General features: G+C 40.8%; 3 protein-coding genes across 6 annotated transcripts in view; 1 reads left to right on the forward strand and 2 right to left on the reverse strand.

Moving 5' to 3' along the window:
- The window catches only part of LOC109952519 (poly [ADP-ribose] polymerase 14-like), a 16,297-nt gene extending 15,953 nt beyond the window's left edge, over positions 1-344 (forward strand). The window contains exon 15 of the mRNA XM_020587641.1: positions 299-344. Coding sequence (XP_020443297.1) covers positions 299-344 — 46 coding nt within the window. The remainder of the gene's footprint in view (positions 1-298) is intronic.
- Positions 345-7,301: 6,957 nt separating this feature from the next.
- Positions 7,302-10,577, reverse strand: si:ch211-63p21.8 (kelch-like protein 33). The gene is made up of 4 exons (XM_020587635.1): positions 9,551-10,577; positions 8,362-9,301; positions 8,103-8,270; positions 7,302-7,908 (listed from the first exon to the last, which is right to left on the reverse strand). The coding sequence occupies exons 1-4, from the start codon at positions 10,575-10,577 to the stop codon at positions 7,386-7,388; spliced, it is 2,658 nt and encodes an 885-aa protein (XP_020443291.1). The 3' UTR covers positions 7,302-7,385.
- Positions 10,578-12,556: 1,979 nt separating this feature from the next.
- LOC109952520 (uncharacterized) lies at positions 12,557-20,076 on the reverse strand. Of its 4 annotated transcripts, none has more exons than XM_020587643.1 (7): positions 19,614-20,076; positions 18,490-18,594; positions 17,350-17,439; positions 17,047-17,121; positions 16,103-16,173; positions 15,827-15,998; positions 12,557-14,880 (listed from the first exon to the last, which is right to left on the reverse strand). In XM_020587643.1, exons 2-7 carry the CDS (start codon positions 18,556-18,558, stop codon positions 14,671-14,673), a joined length of 687 nt encoding a protein of 228 aa, XP_020443299.1. In that variant the 5' UTR covers positions 18,559-18,594; positions 19,614-20,076; the 3' UTR covers positions 12,557-14,670. The 4 variants fall into 4 exon arrangements, with proteins under 4 accessions (XP_020443299.1, XP_020443300.1, XP_020443298.1 ...); XM_020587644.1 differs by having other exon boundaries at positions 18,490-18,606; XM_020587642.1 differs by having other exon boundaries at positions 18,490-18,591; positions 19,614-20,075.
- Between the last annotated feature and the right edge of the window lie 584 nt (positions 20,077-20,660).

Here is a 20,660-nt window from a genome sequence, read left to right on the forward strand (position 1 = left end):
TGCTCATCCTGGTTCTGACCTGTTCATTTTCCTGACGCTGCTTTTCCCCTGCTCAAAACACTGCTTTCATCTGTGTATGGACATTTGATCTGTTGATCCTCTGGTCAGTATTTTGTCCCCAAGTTTCTGTCTGAATTATTTTGTGTGGGACTCCAGTTTCTCCCTGGTTTTGAGTAGTGGTTTGCCATCTTCTGAACGTTTTGCCTGTCCTGTCTGTTTTGAAATGAAATGTTTCCATTCCTTTGACCATGAATTAGTCTGTTACCTACTCTGGTTTGTTTACATGCCCCATACCCAGGTTCTACCAGTATTCTTACTGTGTTTCTTGCCTGAGCCTGCCTTAGTGGTTGGACTGTTGCACTTTCCTGTGCCATCAGTATACTTACCCATCTGCCTGTCTTAGTTTCTGCTGTTTCTCACCTATGTTTTTCATTCTCTGTTACTCATCCATACAGTTTCCTTTGCTAGTTATTTCTACTGTGGCCTGGCTATTATTTTATTATTATTATAGAGGAAAAAACCCAACAAATTCCCCTTGAGCAAGTCCTTAGTGACAGTTGGGAGGAAGACTAGCTTTTTGTTTGAGTTATTTTATGTCTTGTGATGTAATCATCTACTATGTGTGCAATAACTTTGACAATACTGACAATATTTTCATTTATTCTATCTGGAACTTTTTTTGATTAACAGTTACTTTGAAGTCTGTCAAAAAGCCATTATACCAGTTATAAGTATATATCAGTATATTTCTAGTTTTAGTGCATTATTCAATAAATTAGCTTGCTACAAAGTCACATTATGAGCATAATTAATACACTTTTTTTAACAATGCAATAAAGATAATGAAATTTGTTCATGTGTGAAAGTATGTGGCATATTATAATTTTGAAGATAAATGTAGTAGCAAAGGCAAAGTTGTGTTTACACATTATTAACTGAGCCTACATACGTATGTACCTAGTCCTAGTTAAGAGCAGTATTCGGCGTGACCGTGTGGCGTGTTTACTGCCACATAAGATTAGTAAGTCCCAGTGAGCATGAAGACTGTGAGTGGGGCTAACGGTTAAACACTGTTCTACCATTTATGCTTTTATGTAAACAGTAGTATAAATATATTGATACTGCAGTACAAAATAATCATTTAGTGTGAAGCTCCAGTGAAATTAAAATGATGCTTATGGTTCCACAGGTCTTGCACTGAATGTAAGAGATACAGTTGCTCATATTTTGAAGCTTTGAGATGTTGCTAGTATTTGACTTCTCCACAACACAGTCAAGTGCAAGATTAATGCATTACTGCCAAAAGAAACTATATGTAGTCATAACTTTGGTATAAGCTCACTACAGAATAATTCAACACAAGGTTTGCATGGAAAGCTATAGCTCTGTATAATTATATTTGAACATAGTAGTATATTATTATAATAGTACTTAGTTCTGTCACCATGCTGTTAAGTGCAGATGGCTTCTTCTTGCTGCCAAATTTGTGTATATTACTGAAATGACTGTTAACTGACAGTGAATGAAATCTAAGTTGAGGTTAATTTCTGTTTGTGTTATAGACATGTTTATGGGTGTTTATTCAAGGCTACTGCGAAAACTATATCTCTAAATAAAGTTAAGACTTTTATTATGTCTTCTTGGTAGTTTTTTCTTTTGGATTCTTATGGCGTTACTAGTTGACAGAAATTGTTCATTGTCTACGTGGCTCATTATTGGCTAAGGTAAGTCTAAAATTTTTTTTTTTGATTAACATTACAGCGAAGTGTATATTTATGAAGACAGAAAATAGCACATTTATAATGCTTACAAAAGTTAGGGTTTGTTGAAAGTCATTAGTAATTCTATCACCACTGACAGAACATTGCTGGATTGTGCCTGCCAAATGAAACCAAAAGAGTGATGGAGATAAAAGTAGAGCGCTGTTAAAGTTGAAGTCAAAGATAGGCTAGGTCTATAGTAGGGGATATTTTACCTTGCTCTTTACTGTCGCACCAAAGAAATCTAACTTGGACACTGAAGTTCATCTCACCTTCCTTGTTGTGAAGACTCAGTTGAAACCGAATCTCTCTGGCCCAGTAGCTATTAATAACCTCTTGTTTATGCACTGAGGAAAACTGAGTCTGAGCGAGACAGAGAGGATTTGAGGGTGAAAGGTTTGTGCAGAGAAAAAGTAAATAGCAAGAATAGAAAATTCAGCCATTTGACTGCTTTTACTAAATATTATCAGCAATTATAAAGAACAAGAAGGCCACTGCAGGTACTGAGGTTGTTTCAAAGAGATCATCACTGACATGGAGTTCACCAGGCATTACCTGCCATTGGAATGGGAAGAGCGATGGAGGAGAGACAAGGAAAGGAGGAAAAGAGTGATTGAAGAAGGTGGAGAAGGGATAGAGCAGGACAACCGAGAGCTGAGAAGGATCGTTGCATACAATGACTCTAGGATGGGCCTGACGAGTTGGATGGCTAAGGAAGAAGGGTCAGAGGTCGGAATGAGTGGAACTAGTCAGGAAATAATTGGGGAGCAAATGACTGAGGAGCAATTTGAGGGAAAAGGGCTCTGTGCTAGGGTTCACACATACTACAGCAAAACCTACCCTAAAGAGTTATTCATGGCCCTGAAGGAATTCTCAGATTCATCTCTTCTCACAGACCTGACTCTGATCACAGAGAATGGGATCAGTTTCCATGTACACTCAGCTGTCCTGGCTGCTGTCAGCTCCTTCATCCTGGAGACACTAAGGAGAAAAAAATGGCAACAATCAGACAGTGACAAAGATGCAGGCGTTCATAGGTGGTCACTGTCTTTGGATACTGATGTTGACCATGTTGGGCTTCAGGCAGTGGTGGAGTTTGCCTACACTGGGGTTGTATTATCTTTAAACAAAGACACAGTGCCTCAGATTAAGGCTGCAGCTCAGGTATTAGGAGTTCCAAGAGTGATGGATCTCTGCAACAAGGAAAGAAGGCTAAAAGAAGATGGAAGTACCAAGAAAGAAGAACAAAAGATCTCTGCTCTAGAACAGATGACAATTACGCTTCAGTCCATTGAACAGCTGTGGGCAGACAGAGTAGGATGTGATGTGATATTGAATGTGAACAGGGCTTTATTCCATGGTAAGTGGACATGTTCTTTGTTGACTCTAATCTTTAGCAGCGTATTGATGATTATTTGATTGTGATCAATGTGTGAACTTTATTTGTGTCTGTCTCCAGTCCACAGAGTTATCCTGGCAGCCAGCAGTGATTATTTCCGTGGCATGTTCACCAGCGGGATGAAGGAATCCCATCAAACCTGTGTTGCCCTTCCCTTTCTGTTAGCATCTGAGTTAGAGGTTCTTATTAGGTGCTCCTACAGTGGGAACCTTTCACTCAGTTGGGAGAGTGTCTTTGAAATCACCTGCACAGCCCTCCAGCTTCAGTTCCAGCCAACCTTTTCGCTTTGCCTTGACTTCATGCAACAGGAAATGGAGGCAAGCTCTTGCCTTGACGTGGCATCTTTTGCTGAAGCCTATGGGATGTTAGAGCTTCTTGAAAAAGCCAATGACTTTGTACTGAAGAACTTCTGGGAGGTGTCAGCCACAGCAAAGTTTCTGGACCTACCAGCTGAGAAGCTGGTAGACTTCCTCTGCTGCGATGGTCTGTGCGTTCCATCAGAGTTGGCTGTATTTCGAGCTGTAATCTCATGGATTGAGGCCGATCCTGAAGAGAGACTAGGCCAGGCTGGCTTACTGATGACTGGCGTCCGGTTTCCCCTCATGACCTTTCGAGAGTTCAGGGAGGTCAGGGCGGTTAACTTGCGCATGGAGTGCTTTGGAGACAAGGAGGTGGAACTTTATGGTTCTGCGCTCAAGGAATTTGGTTTCAGCCTTCCAAAAAGCCAGGATCTGTGCAGGGTCAGGCGCCCCAAAGATGCCCTGGTTCTAGTCGGAGGAGACCAGCTGAACCCAGATGTGGGTCAACGCATACCAAGCAGAGAAGTGTGGTTTGCAAATTCCATACGCAGTGGCACAGGGTTAGTCAAGGACATAGAGTGGAGAAAGTTGTGTGAGATGCCAGACAAGCCGAAGTTCAGGCATGGAGTAGCAGCACTGAGGGGGAAGCTATATGTGGTTGGAGGATGTTACTTCTATGCCAAGGATGACATGATGAAATCTGCCTATAGGTATAAGGCGCAATCACTGTGCAAACATCCTATTCTCACTTTTAATAAGCAGTTTGTCACACAGATACATAACTATGCTCTCACTTTTTCCATCTTTACTTTGATTACACACATGTTAGTTATGACCCCAAGCAGGACAGCTGGAAAAGGCTGCCGGACATGCAAGAGTATAGAAGTAATTTCTCAGTGGTGGTACATGAGGAGTGCCTTTATGCCATTGGTGGAGATAAGGACATCAACACCAATGAAGACAGCGTGGAGATGTACAACCCACACACTGACTCATGGAGGTAAGACTAATGATGTTACACTTAAAGCAGAGCACATGACACAGTACTGAGCAGTCAAAGCAGAGGTACTTGGGCAAGATGTATCAAGGTCCAGCTTTAGCATGCCAAAACTCTCATATATCAGGTATTGAAATGCTGACACATGTTGTCAATCTGCTTATTAATACTGGTCAATTTTTTAAATAATATGATATTAAACAATAAGGATGAAAGCTGTGAGTTCAATTACAGCACTGTATTTTTTGAGCCTCAGTCTTTTCATGCAAATGCAATACCAAGACTTGGCCAGCAGATGGCACCACTTTGACTGCATCAGGTACAGTACAGTTGCTTCTAAGTGCTTCCTTGTCTTGGTAACCTTTGTTTCCTCCTTCAATGGATAAGATAGAAAATATCAAGAACCACTGAATGTTGACATTACATACCTGGAAATGTCTAATGTACTACTTAGGGAGTTTTGGGCATTTGCATTTCAAGCCAGAAGGAGGCAATTACACAGACATGGTAGTATCAGTCATCTACCTGTCTAGTTGTCTCTCTCTGTGTGTGTGTGTGTGTGTGTGTGTGTGTGTGTGTGTGTGTGTGTGTGTGCACGCGTGCATTTGGATGGCAGGAGGAGTAGTTTTTGCTTGGAATTCCTAAACTTGTGCAATGTCACCAGCATTTTTCTCATAAGGTTTAAAGGTACATGATAGAATGACTCAGATTATTCAGATACTGAAATTCGTGGCTTTTTAACTGCTCAATCATTGGCCAGTCTTTTCTCAATTTTTTCTTTGGCCTTAGATGCTAGATTATTTGGTTTTACACCTGCACTATGTTCCTGTTTGCTGACTCTGGTTTCATTTTTCTCAGCTTTGTCCATCCACTGGACCAGGCTTTGAGTGGCTATGCTGCCACAGTTGTAGATGGAGGAATCTTCATTTCGGGAGGTTTTGACTGTAAGTATGTGTGTCTGGTTTCCATGTTCCTGTACCACCCAGAGAGAGGAACCACCTACCTGGCAGAAATGACCCATGACCGGGCCCAGCACTGTATGGAGGCCTTCCGAGGTCATCTTTACGTTGCTGGTGGAGTGTGTAACCTGAGGAAATATTACACTGACCAACAAGCCTGTGAGGTGTATGATACTGTGACTGACTGCTGGACTGATTTTGCACCACTGCCTGTGTCACATGTGGGTGCAGCCTCAGCTATCCTGGAGGAGAAGATTTATATACTGGGAGGATATTGCCAGGATGACTACAGTGAGTCTGGACTGGTCCACCGGTATGACCCCAGCACACAGCGATGGGAGAATATGGGGAAACTGCTGGGGGCTGTTAGTGACATTCGGGCCTGTCTGTTCCAACTGCCTCAGCACTTTAGACAGTAAGTAGGTGATCGCCATGACTGAAGCTTCATGGTGAAATGATTACAATATATTGCTGCACATATAGCATTTGTTAGAATGCACAGACTTTTTTAGTGTAATCTACTTGAGTGTTTTGGATCATTAACAAATTAGATTTAGGTTTTAAGTTAGATGTAAGTCTACTGCTATGGTTCATGTTATGCAAGTTTTACCTTGTTGCTGAGTGACAAAGTTAGCTATTTAAAAATGTTTCAGTTTTATTCCATTATTATATTTAATGAAACAAAATTAAACATTTTACAGATTACCCTAAACAGATAACAAAGTGGTTTTTGCTTTTGTTTGGATTTATTGATTATGACTGGCAGTAAATGTTCACTTGGTCTTCTCAGTTTATTTTAAAAGGACTTGCTGTGAAATAAAACAGTCGTGTGACCCCATTTCCAAATCTGGGCAGGTCCTCATTTGATATAGTTTGTTGTGGTGATTATGTCTGTCATTACATAGTTTGGTGCAGGACTTTACTGTCTAGATGCAAGTGCTTTTTAGGATCACTTTATTTTAAATGCAAGTGAAACAATACACTAGGCGAAGAAAAATTCGACATGTGTGAGAACCCTGATCATAAATCGCTAACAAACAAGTCGATCTAGTTGAGTTCCCGTTCAACTCACCTAACTTATTGGGTTTCGCAGACAACCAGTCTGCACTAAATTGACTTACTTCCTTTAGTGGATCATTAAAGTGCTCTAACTTTGAAATTCAACCACTCGAAATCTTGAATGGTGTTATTGCAAACATTTGGTGACTTGTTTAGCGGCTTCTCTTCTGTATCTACTGTAGATGATCAAACACTATGTATTTGCACTGTGGTTCCTGAGAACATTTACACTATGACACAGCCATAAAGTATGTGCTGCCATAGAAATGTCAACAGTATAATAATCTTGGTGAAGATTACCTCCATAATTAATAAAACACATTTTTTTAATAAAAAACTGAATACTGAAAACTCAGTGTAGGTTTTTCTTTTTAAGTACAATTTAACAAAAATATACATTTGCGAATCTCCATAACAGTATTTTCAAAACAATAAACATCTTACAAACTCATCTTCTGTCTCTGGTAACCTTAAAACACAGGTCTCTGCACCTGCGGTGCACACACCAACCTTCTTCTAAGAGTAAAGCATAATGTAGCACCAGCTCCCCCTTTTGTTCATTGCTGGTTATTGCAATACATGATATGCTATAGTTTATTATTTAATTGAAATTTATATTATCATTGCATCCCTAATTAAAACAAAAACAATTTTATTACAGCACCTTTTGAGTACAGTACATTAAATCCGAAGATAATGCACTTTTTATACAGTGTATAGTACTATTACATAATGTACTGCATATAATACACTTAGCCTGCTTAAAGGATTAATCCATGCACTATGTAAGATAAAGTAATTTTGATCAAAGTATTATGAAACTCAAGCTTATCATCTTTACATCTTGTAAAATAGAAAAATCTTTGTCAAACTATTTTTAAAAAATCTTGTTGCTACTACTGTCACTATATCTTACAAACGAAAATGTGGTGGTAAACACAGCACAGATGCTCTTAAGTCGTTGTTTGGCCCAGGCATCTTGCCCATGTTCTCCCATCTCCGTGTGGTGGGATCATAGCGATGGACCATCTTAGTGTCACTGTAGTCTTCCTGGCTGTACCCACCAAGCACATAAAACCTATCCTCCAAAACTGCACTTCCTGCTCCTACATGTGGCAGTGGTAGAGATGTGAAGGCAGTCCAGGAGTCGGTTGCTGGATTGTATGCCTCACAAGCTAGCTGGTCAACAATAGACATGTTCTCATCTGTGGTGGTTCCACCTGCTACATAAAGACATTCACCCAGGGTCTCCATGCAGTGATGAGCTCGAGGTTTAGTCATGTTTGCCAGATAGGTGCTCCTTGTCTCTGGGTAGTATAGAAACATATGTGCAACACATTGGATGTCACTGTTCCGCCCTCCTGAGATGAAGATCTTCCCTTGTAAAACCTTTGCTACATGCCCACTCAGAGGCAGATCCAAAGGCCAGGTGAAGCTGAAAGAAGGAGATTTTTTAATGTGAGAGTTTACTGTCTACACTGTTCAATCTGAGACATGGTATGTCAGATAATTGGCTATCTACAGCAGATGAGAACTACCAGGTTATAACAACCATGCAATAAACTAGCATTAAAATTACTGGATGTTAGTATTAGAAAAACAGAAAGATGAATGTCCCTTCCAATGCACCTCCATGAGTTTGCAGTGGGGCAGTATTGTTCCACACTATGTATATGCTCAGGGTCACAGTGTCCACCGATGGCGTATATCTTTCCATCCAGCACAACCACAGAGAAAGAGCATCTTTTTTCCTGCATTTCAGCCAGGCTCTCCCAGCTGCTGTGAACAGGGTCATACCTACAGGTGTAGTGACAAATGTAATAGAAACCATGAAAAACTTATTTAGAACAGTTGTACTTAGTTGTGATCCAAGATCATCCTCTCTCACCTGTAAACAGAATTTAGGGTGTCACCGCTGCCATAATACTTCTTGCCCCCAAATATGTACAGTTGTCCGCTGAGCACTGCCACCTCATGACTGAACCTCGCTGGCTCTGGCATCTCCCCCAGCTTTCTCCACTCCAGGGCTTTTTTTATTCCTGTGTGATTCCTCAGTGAATTCCCAAACCAGAGTTCTCTGCTGATGCTTCGGCTGCCCAGATCTTCAGAGATCTGATCACCTCCAATCAAGACCAGACTCTCTTTTGGTAGATAGATGCGGCACTGACTCTGTGGTGCAGTCTCACTGGAGCAGAAATCCTGAAGGACTGATTCGTAGAGCTCTGCCAGGCTGTGATCAGACCACATTTTCAGAGACTGGACCTCTCTGAATTCCTTGAAGGTCATCAGAGAAAAGTGGATAGTTTTCATCAGTTCCTTAGCAAGTTTAAACCTTTTCTTGGGCTTAGCTTGGATCCATGCTGCCACTGCTTTGAATACAACAAGCTCTGATGAAACACAAAGTGAGTGACTGTTCAGGTACTTAAGTAACTGTTTGGCTGGCAGGTCCTTGAACTTCGAGGTGCATGCCACCTTTTGAAATTGCCGCAAGACAAAATCATCAGCAACTTCGAGAAGCTGCACTATCTCATAAGCCTCGGCAAAAGATACCACATCCAGGCAGGACTGGGGATTAAGTTCTTGCTGCAGGAAGTTAAAGCACAAGGAGAGGGCAGGTTGGTGCTGAAGCTGGAGAGCTGTGCTGGTGATCTCAAAGACACAGCTCCACCTGAGGGGCAGAGCCCCGCTGTAGGAGCAGCTGATCAGAACCTCCAGCTCAGAAGCCAACAGTAAGGGAAGGGTAACACAAGCTTGATAGGACTCTCTCATACCCAAGGTGAACATGCCACGGAAGTAGTCACTAGTTGCAGCCAGGATGACTCTGTGGACTGAAGGCAACACAGCACTGAGTAATGACGACTCTCTCTTTGAAAAGTATCAAACCCTGTATTGCATACCAGGGATATTAAAAATGATGTTCTACTGGAGGTAAACTGTTTCTAGAGACAGAGCTCAACACTGAATTCAGTTATTGATTCACTGAGAGAAACATGGATGCAATTAGGGGAACTGGAATTCACCTACAGTAGGCTACTATTATACTTTTGTGTAAATTAATCTACTGGTGACCTACTCACCGTGAAGCGATCCTCCGATAGCTTCCAGAATGACATCACAGCCCAATCTGTCCATCCAAAGACCTTTGATCGACTGAAGACTGATCATCATTTGTTCTTCAGCCAAGATCCTTTCATCTTTCTTCTGCCCTCCAGTTTTTGTGGACTTTTCCTCGGTGCAGAGCTCCAGCACCCTGGAGGCACCCAGAGTTTGAGCTGCAGACTTTATTTGGTCCACACTGTTCTCATTCAAACATGGTATGAGCCCTGTGTAGGCAAACTGCACAATTGCTTCTAATCCAACATGATCTACTTCTGGACCCAGAGACACCGACCACCTGCGGACCTCAATACTTGTATCACTGTCTTTTCTTTCATCAGGTCTGTTGATTTCTAGATTGCTTTTGCTCAGGTGGCCAAAAATAAGGGAACTGACAGCAGCCAGGATGAGGGAGTGTACATGGAGACTCTTCCCCTCATCTGTGCTCAATGTTAGGTCAGTGAGAAGGGAGGAGTCCCTGAACTGTGTCAAGGTGTGGAAAATGTCTGTGGGATAATCAAGTCTAGTGTAAATCTTTACCACATCTTCACCATTACTGTTTCCTTCTTTGTCTGTTGATTGATCTGCTTCCTCATCATCTGTAGTTTCCTCCTCTTCTTCTTCTTGAGGTTTTTTGTGAAAATCTTGAAGCTCTTCATCTTTAGTTGTCCAGCATTGTGCAACCGGTTCTTCTGCATCAGCTTTACATTCTTGGTTTTGCTGAATATTCTCAGCCTCAGCCATTCTTGTCTGTTCTCTGAGCAGCTGTTCTCCATCATCTTCCTCCTGGACCTGATCTGTTGCCCACACCTGCTTCTCCTCCTCACCTACCCCCTCACTCTCTACCTCGTTTTTTCCTTCTTCCTCCATTTCTTCTGTTTCCACCTCCTCCACCTCCCAAGTCTCTTTAACCTCCGCCTCATTGTCATGTTGTCCCTCTTTCTTCTCGTCCTCCAGTGCCTTTCCTTCCTTCACCTCCTCCTCTTCATCATCTTTCTCTCTCCCCATAAATTTCCATTCTACCCCATTTTCTCCTTTTCTATCCCTTTCCCCCACTTCCTGTACCTTTTTCACTTCTTTCTCATGTTCATCCATCTCCCCATTATCTGTAGCCATCTCCTCCACTTCATTATCCTCCTCTTTTTCCATGTCAGCCCTTTCATCTGATTCAGTAACTTTCTTGTGTTCCTCCTTGTCCTCCCTTCTGTTCTCCTTAAGCTCCTCCTCATCTCCAGTTTCATCTGCTTCCTTCACCTCCATATCTTCCTCCCACTCCTTTACCTTTTCCCTAATTTCATTTTCTTCCTCTTCCTCACTGTTATCATCTTCTTGTTCTCCACCTTCCTCTTTGTCACTCACCTCCACTTTTGCCCAACAACTCACCCTTTCCCTCCACCTTCTCCTCCTGTTTTCCTCCAGCTCTCTTTTTCCTTCCTCCCAGTCTTTCTCGAGGCATGAATTAGCTACTGCCATTTAATTCATTATAGTTATAATCTGTACTAATCCCCTACACCTACACCTCTAGAAGACAAAAGATTGCAGATCACTTACTTTTCACACAGTTTATGAGCAAGAAGATTATGTATGTCCAGTCTACTGTTTGGATGTTGCTAATATTGTTCCAAGCAGGTCTACCTCTTATCCTGTCTGCAGACACCAGCTGTGTCTATTTGTTCCTCTCTTGCCTCTCTCTCCTCCTGCATGAGATTGGTCAAGGGTGGTATGAGCACCCATGATCCTTCAGTATATGCTGAGTACTATATCACTAGGTAATCTTAGACTGTTTAGGGTGTCAGTCTTGAGTATCAAAGGTTTGGAAGGGTTCATGCATTAAATGTTTGGTTTGTAATTATGCTTTAATATATGAATAACTGTTTCCTTTGTTTTCTCAGTTTGTTACCTTACTATTACTTTTTACTGTTTATTAGACAGGTCTGTGTTTACAGGCTATGCGGTTTATCGATGTTCTTAAATGATTCAACATTACAGTCAGTTACTGTGATCATGCTATACAGGTCTTAAATTTATACTGTAAACATCTCAGGGGAGCCTTGGCTGGGATCTTTATTCTGGGACATATGACTTGGGGATTAGTATAAATGTCTAGAGGGTCATCAGAGGGATCACATTACTCCTCCACGTCCAAACACGAGAATCTGGGTCAGGCATTGAGATGCCAGAGGGGAAGAAGGAGGCCAGAGGGGCAACAAAGCAACACTGCTTATACCTGTCAGCTTTGTTTAATGACAGAGAAAGCAAAGAGCTGGGTCACATTGTAAGCCTGACTTGAAAAACAGCTTCACAGATTACAAGCAGCTGACAATAGACCCTCACAAACATGCCCTGTCCTTGTACAATATGTGTAAAGTCCTTAATTTATTAAATTGGATTGCAGTTATAACATTTTCTTAGCTTGTAACAGCTTTAGCCATGTGGAAGCCTGTTGTTAAAAAATGTGCAGCGCTGACCAGTTAAAAGCAATCAGCTACTGTATGTAAACAGGAAGTCCAAACCCATATTCCCTAGTTGAAGATCCTGTCTCTTTAACCCTGAGGCAATTTTTCCTCCTACTGTAAATCCTCTAAAGTAACCACACTTTAATTTTATCAAGAAGGGGTGAGTTGCTGTTGAAATGCTCTGAAGTTAATGCACAATGAGTGGGTGTGCGGGAAATGAAACTGGTGGGCACCAAAACCTCGCTTTAAACAAACTCCTACCTGAAGACACAATGACTCTGCCACTCATGTGTGAGGCATCGCACACACACAGTGTACAGTACCTGCTGTGCAGACACACAAGGAGGTTCAAAGAAGCAGACAAATGAGTCGGATTAATAATCGAACCTATGCAAAAAGAGAAGATGAATTTAAATAAGGTGAAAACTTGAGTTAAATATTTTACATTTTAAAATTTTCTGAAGATTGTGTTGTGTGTAAGCATTCAAATGTCAAAGAAAGCCTTCTTTACAGCTTTGCAGCTCAGAATACACATGCTTTTTAGAGACACCCTGAAAAAGCTCTGTACAATCAATGTATTGTATCCAACCATCACACAGCTCCATTGAAATTTAAAAAATAAAACTGAATCATATATTGAAAACAACTTTTCTGTAAATGCCACAGAGCAAAGCATTATTTGATATGGAGGAGAGCAGAGTCGCATTAACAAAGTTAAACGTATTGTTTACCATCATGTTCACATCCTGAGTTTGTTACACAGATGATGTGCAGATGTTACTGCATTCACATTATCACCTACAGTTATGTGTTTCACTCTGGGCAGTAGCTCTCAATCTACTGATGAGAAGTCTGTTTCCTCTGCAGTCCTGATTGTTACCATGACAACAATGAGAGGAGGAGTGAAGAGTGTTAACCTCGTTATGGGACCCTCCCCCTCAGGCCCTTTCCGCAAGAGCTACAAGCCCTGCTGGGACATGCATTCTTCATAGGAGAAGAAGGGCAAGTATCATCTTCACTTGTAGGAGACACTGTATAAAAATTAAAAGGAACAGTTCAGCATTTCAGGAAAAACTTACCAAAATTAACAGGGAGCACGCCTCCATCCAATCAGTCTAGCATACCTCTAAATCTCAGTAACATGTTACATCTCATTTTTTACCCTTACAAATCCTGAAGTGTAAAAGCAAGTTGTGCTTTTAAGGGTGTTACCATTAGAGACTCCGGATGTGTCTAATTAAGCAGTGGTCTCACACATAAGCCCTCAAAAAACCACAACATGGTGTTTTTACACTGCTAGTTTACACAAAAAAGATGGTTTTTTTTGTCAAAATACAATCTAGTTTTATTGAACTTTTATGGCTCCATGAAACAGAGGTGAACATACACGTGGAAATTAAATTTAAGATATAAGGCAATGCAACAAGTTAGAAGACAAAAAGGTCCTAGACATTAATTCACTTAGCTCAACGTGATCTTAATTTGGAAACATTTCTCCACAGGAATATAAGCAACCTCAGTGTGGTGTAAAAAAAAAAACATGACTTCAAAATCATACAAAAAACATAACATTAAATATACAGTACAGAGAAGCTATTTCAATTTGAAATAAGCAGCATGACTGATTGTCAAGCTCACCTTTCTTCTAGCTAATAATTCACAAACACAGACATAAATAATATTAAATATGATAGTAATGTTTGAACTATAAGACTAAAACATAGTTTGGTTAAATCTTTAAATTGCTTTAACATAATTAATTTCCACTAAAGCTCATTTTAATGTGAGGTCACCTTATTTTACTAAAAACATACACAAGTGCAGGCAGGAAAAAAGAGAAGGATCCAGTGTGCAACAAGTAAAATCATACATGTACCCTATTCATGAAACAACAGATGTACTGTAGATCATACACAATCAGATCTCTTCTCCGATATTGCTTTTTTAATCGGGTCATGCTCTATTTTAGAACCACCAGTCCGCAATACTACAGTATTCCTCAGAGAGAAAAGGGGTCAAGAAGGTGAGGCGACTACCAAGGACATAGGAGACATTCTTTTACAGCAGTTCAGATGCCGTAGTAGGAACAGAGAGATTGCATAGCTCAGCAGCATTGTCGTTTACGTTTTCCTAGTGAGTCTGTTATTTTACAGTTTGAATGTACCTGTGCAGCCGTGAAACCTTTCCCCCCACCTATCGCTCCTGTGGCTCATTAGAACAAGGAGCGAGACAAGAGGTCTATTTTTACAAATGAGGGGGTGAGGAAGTGAGATGGAAGGTGAGATTTTATGAGGCAGAAGCAAGCACAAGGTTGATGTTTTTGTCATGAACAGATTCTGTATAGAGTGTTGTTTTAACAGGTGCAGTATGAAACACTGAACTATTCCAACTTGTGCCTTTTTGGTTATAATGGAGCCAAATGTTCGACTTTGCCTAAAAAAGAAGATATTTTAAATGCTTCTAAATGTAATCTCATATACTCTGGTAGATAAAACAGAAAATCTGAATTCAATATTTCTAAAAGCATGCTGTCCTGTCTTAACACACCATAGTTTTGTTTCCATTTTGTGCTATCCACTACATGTCAAGAGTGACTTTCTGTAATTTTTGGAATGAAACTCTTCTTTTGCAGATGAAGAGCTGGGTCAGGCTCTGGCCCATGGTAGGAGGAAAGACACAATAACAATGACAAGGGAGAGAGAGAGAGGCAGCGAGAGGAGGAGAATAAGAGGGAGAGAGAGGGATGACGGCCACAGAGACATCAGCTTGGAGCCTCGGGGCAGTTCACCTGGACTCTTCTGCCTTTCGATGTTCGGCTGACAGATGACCAGCGGCCTGACCTGTGATATGCTCTCCTAGAAGAAAGAGGTATTGTAGGTTATACCTGATTATTGGTCCACCAGAAATATTCACCCATATTAATAATTCACATGTTTTGTATCTACAAAATATAAGCCCAATATATAAGCCTTTAAAGGTGCCATGTGGAAATAAAGTTCTATTTACATTTAGTGTTTCTTACCCAAATCAACTGAGGCTGATGTTTAATAAACATGCATTTCCTTCTTAAAACATTTGCAAGGATATTTTTTTACATATCTAAAATCTAAATTGTTAACATTCATGTTTTCTAGCAAGCAGGCTTCATCCTGGGTGCCCTTGCTGGCTCATTGCTGCATTTCCTGTCAGTCAAAGTGAAAAAACAGCTGGGGTGTCTGCACTGTGTCACTTACAGTACCTGTCAACACATGATAAAAATAAATCAAGGACCCACTAATACATATACACTGCTCTAGCACTTCTAGTGGTTAAAAAAGGAAGGAGAACTGATCTGTTTATAATTCAAACACATCAACCTTGAAGCCCTACACTGAAACATGTCATAAAAAAACTGTCATTTGTAAAGTCATGGTTAACAAACTCAAAATTAATATCAAAATAAAAAAACAAAAACAAATAGAACAGTATTGTAAAAATGCATATCATCACATATACTATTTAAATTAAACTTTATTCAAATAAATTATACGCTACCATTTCTCCATAGTTTGCCTTTTTCTGGAAACTCTGAAGTGTTAAGACAGATTTCATTTGATTGTTATGGATTTAAAGTAGTAAGAATTGCACGGCTTCTCTGTTGCAGCCTTGCTTTGTGATGTACTCATCTACATTTTTACATAAAACGTCTAGAACAGTTGTAAAAACACATTAATTCTGAAGCCTCTGTGTTGTGTTGAATTGTGCCTTAGTGGGAAACTAAAGAGTACGGCTAACAGGACTCTACATTATTATGTTCTTTACCTCCAGAATGGTCCTGCTGTGTGCTCTGTCAGGACTGAGCCTGAGGTTCCAGCGATGGGATCTGTGGCTCCGCCCACCATCGTCTTCACTCTCGGTGGTGTCTTGCCGCGCTACCCGTGGACGTTTGCGTCTCCGCGAGCTGATCCGCTGGAGTGAACCTGGCTCCTGGAGTCTGTACCATTCAGGTTCAAAACACAAGGTCAGACAATTACAAGGGAAGAACTACAAGCAAAGACGTAAGGTGTGTGAATATGCGTGAGTTTGTGTATACCGAACCTGCAATCTGCGTCCTCTATATCAGCATCTGCGTCACTTTCCCCCTGAGGGTCAGACAAAGCACACTCCTCCTGCAGAGAAAAAACACAAAGATTAAAAAATGTGCATGCATAGAGAAAGTGTGAAGAAAGACACAAATTATGCACATATATTATGATGGCAGCTGTTAAAATGGGTAAAGTATGACAACTATTTTTCTTTTGAGAAAAAATATAATGCCTTTTTCACTGTATCCTGCTTTTATGTTGCTGTCTAATCAAACACCAGTGAATCATCACCGACTGCAACTATACCACAAATGACACATAATGACGACATTTGTCTGTGTGAGTGTGCTCATGCATCACAATTTATTATTACCGCTGTTATTATGCATGAATCAGTTGACACCTCTCCACATGGCCAATGAGCTCTTAAACTGGTAGTTACATCCTATCTCCTGACTAGTGGCTTATGTGCAAAGACTGCTACCTACCACTAAATGACATACTGTCTAGGTTTACAACCCAAAGTTGGATCTGGTTCAACTTTTGCCACACCAGATGATGACATCACCTGGCAAATGTGGGCGCCCACAGAAAGAAGACTTTTGTTTACCCTGTTAGCATGAGTATTCACTATTTAATATGGGCCACCATAATAACACACCATGTGTTTTCCTTAGTTAGGGTACTGGATGTTAATGAAGCTGACTTGACTCGTCACAACGTGGCCTACACACCTACAATACTCCCCCTGCAACCCCTCACCCTCCAACCAACGCAGCCCCTTGTGTAAAAACACAGCAGGGAGTTGCGTTTTACTGAACCCCCTTTTCCAGCTACGTCTCAAAGTGAAACATGTTTCAAAAACCTTAATAAGGTGTTGTATCTGACAATCAGATACTCAAGTGCCTGAAGTATGTACACTGTATGCACAAAAGCACATATGCACTCACACATTACCTCTGTGCCATATCCCTCAGAGTACCTGGTTATCATTACTCTGTTTTTTCCACAGTGTTCACACAGCAGTGTTTCCTGAGAAGAGAAAGCAAGGAGAAAGCAGAGACCGATTGACTGGTTGACTTCAGCAAGTATTCCTCTAAAATATACAGTAAAAACACAAAGGCAGGAACAGAGGGACAGAGAGGTCGGCAGAAAGTTAAAGGCGTGTATTTAGAGCACAATTACAGATGAAGAAACACTCTGCTCCGAGCAGGCTGAGCGATGGCCACAGACGCTTAAGTGAGAAGCCTGAGCACTCACCGGCGTAGGTGTATGTGCTCCTGAATAAAGTGTACAGGGACCAGCCTCGCACAGACACACTATGTCTCCCTCTCCACAACTCACCCCCCTCTGAGACAGAGAGAGAAAGACAGAGAGGATAAATAACTGTGATCTGTTGACATACCTTCTCCTTCCTTTTTATCTTAAAGGCACATTAACTACGATTTTACATATTATCTGACAGTTCAAGTGAAAATGGGACAGGACATGGTGTCTCTCAGCTACACTACCCCCCCTTCAGCGACACTCTGCTGCCTACAGTGCTTCTGCTGTTGTTCCAGCTTTTCTACCCTGTGTTGTCAAAGTATAGTCCATAAATTAGCCAAACCCTGCCACCTAGCAAAGCTAAAAAAAAAAAAAGAATTGTCAAATACTCTGCTACAAAGGACCTCTCATCAACAAAGTCCAAAACAGTGGCTGCCAGACTGAAGAGGCCGTGTTCAGGGACAGAGGAAGACCAGATACCAGGGTTAACATTGGTTTGGCTTTGTGTTAAAAACAGCCAAAGGACTCAAATTTGATTCAGATGAGATATTCTTCCCTCTGGTGGGAAAGGAAAGAGCAGTGTGGAACAGTTAATGTGTGACTTTGTTTTGAGTCTCACTAGATACTCTAGTGCCTGGAAAGAAATTAAGTAGAGTAGCTTTAAAATACAAGAGTGAAGCAGTGATGGACACAAGCATATAATATTTAACAGTATCATATAGGATGGACATGGAGACAGTTGTTTATCAGGTATCATCAACAGAAGTTTTAATACCATGCATCCCTACCAGAGGTTTAGCTGTGAGAGTTCTGGCTTTTCACTTTTTTCACCTACTTGCATTTTGAACTGCTCAAAAGTGAAGGATGGGTGACTGGTAGTGGCAGACATTTGATGATAAATCCATGTGATTCAGTCAAAGAAGCAGATAGCAGCAGGGCTATAACTACAGTATTTCACAGGGTGTTACATTACCAGATGTTTCAATGGAATATATAGTTTCATCGCAACTATCAGCTATACATCACTATTGTTAAAATGGAAGTTTGAGTCAATTACAGGTCACAAAATGTAAATGAATGCCGCATATAGTTTCATGAGCTATGCACAAAACTGATATAAATAGGCAACTGTACCTCACAGTCATTGTCAGACGTCTCGCCGGAGGAAAAGAGGCCGCGGGAGTCAGATTCCCTCCGCAGCATGACCTCTGACCTGGTTCACACACTCAAACAGACCTGCTGGGACACACACCAGCACACAGACTGGCTGAATAACTCATGGAATAACTAAGTGGCCCCTTATGATGAGGGATCAAGGATTTGTTTTGGATTCAGTTTTGTAAATCATAATAGTTCATACATTATCATTACTTTACATATGAGTTTGCCTATATTTGTCATTTTGTGTCAGTATCAGAAACATATTCAATACTAATTTAAATTGTGATAGCTCTGAAAATTAAGTTGAGAAATTAATAACTAATGCTTTTTAGATCAGGTATAAGCCAGTTTGATTGGATTTTATTCTCCTCTTACATGACAGTGTTACAACTTATAAAACTAAGGTGCCCTACCAAAAAGTTGTAACAAATCTAAGGTTGTATTAATATTGTGATATTGATTTTTATCATATAGCCAAACCCCAAACTATTAACTGTATATAATTTTTAAAGAATCATCTTTGTTTTATTGCTATGCATGTCCCATACCTGAAAAAATGTATCAATAAAAATACAAAATAGAAAATGTATTAAAAGACTCTATGAGGCTTAAGTAAGTCATATTACATAGTGTTTTTTTCCACTGACAGAGCTACTGTTTCCACAGTAAGCTCGTTTTTATGCAACTTGTGGAGAATTTATAGCCTAGTTGGGCCAATAATAACTGTGCGTAATTTCAGGTTCTTTTTCGTATTGTTTGTCCATAAATGAAAAGAAAAGAGAAGCTCCACATGACGCTGTATTAACGTAAGCAGCGGGGTCGTGCCATCAGAGATTTGTCATAACAGCAGCTCAATGAGCAGTCTCCGCACTCCGATTACGTAATAGCCTACGACAGTCACTGCTGGAGCCGGACAACTTTGAAACGATGAAAAACGATGAAACGGTGAATAAAAAAAGGTGCTGGCAACATTAAAATCAGGTTTTCTAATTGTATTAGAATGAACTATTAATCATTTTGATAGAAACCTATATGGGAAACGAAATTAACTTAATTATAAGCGATTAAAAAAAGAAGAACAGAGTGACCCATCTTACCTCAAACGCATCCTGTCCGGGAACATAAACCCATAAAAGGTGAATGGAGTTTTGTCTTTATAGGATGAGCAGGAGCACGAGGCGACGCTTCTCATTGTGGCGCGGGGAAGCCATGAGCTCGCGCTGCTTGTGGATGTTTGACATTGTGGCGAATCCTCCGTGTGATGTCAGCCCGAACGATGACAGGCGGCTACGGAACGGGAAGCGCGCGCTCGCCGGGTTCCCAAAACAACGCGTGAGCGCGGAAAGGCAGCAGGGGAAACGTTTATTCAGGACTTTCAAAATAAAGGGATAATTGAAAACAGTAGTCGAAGGGCTTGTAGGATATTGTATATGCGTGATTGGCTTTCCAGCTGCATGGGAATTAATCATAAGTGGTTTTATGAGCTTACTAATCATCAGGCCCAAAAACTGCATCATTGCGATGTGTGGAGTTTAGCTGTACGGAAAATAAGGCGTTTAGCTGCCTAGAGAAACAGTACACACTCAAATGTATGTATTGAATGGTCAGAAACGGCATCATCTTTATTTGCCAAGTAGTGTTGAACACACAAGGAATTTGACTCTGGTACAGTGGCCCTCAGTGTGCTTTTGTAAGTCAACCAGAAAAAAAGTGCCTAAAAAGAACCTAAGAGTTGCAAATTGAGCTCACTTTGGCCCAAATGTCCCATACGCCCCACTACTGCATCTACTAAAGGAGATATAGTGTAATTAGGGGAAGTGTAATGGTTCAGGGAGGTATCGTCATTATGGCTGCGTGTCAACCATGCAGATGACCCCTTTAGAGACCCTTAAGGATAGAGTGATATTTTATGATTTGTTTTACCCAGATCCAGTGCAGTGTTTTTATAACTGCACATGTGTACTGACAGCCTTATGTTTTATTAAAGAATATTTCTTCCTTTGTTTTTCACCGCTGTCTGTAATCAGACATGTTTGGATGAAGATTTGCACTTCCATGTGAGCATATACACTGAAACACTGTCACATGTCTTGCTTGTATGTATTAAAAACATTAGTTCAAGGCAAAATTTGGTCAATCGTGAT

Source organism: Monopterus albus, unplaced genomic scaffold, assembly GCF_001952655.1.
Source record: "Monopterus albus unplaced genomic scaffold, M_albus_1.0 scaffold468.1, whole genome shotgun sequence".
Taxonomy (NCBI): domain Eukaryota; kingdom Metazoa; phylum Chordata; class Actinopteri; order Synbranchiformes; family Synbranchidae; genus Monopterus; species Monopterus albus.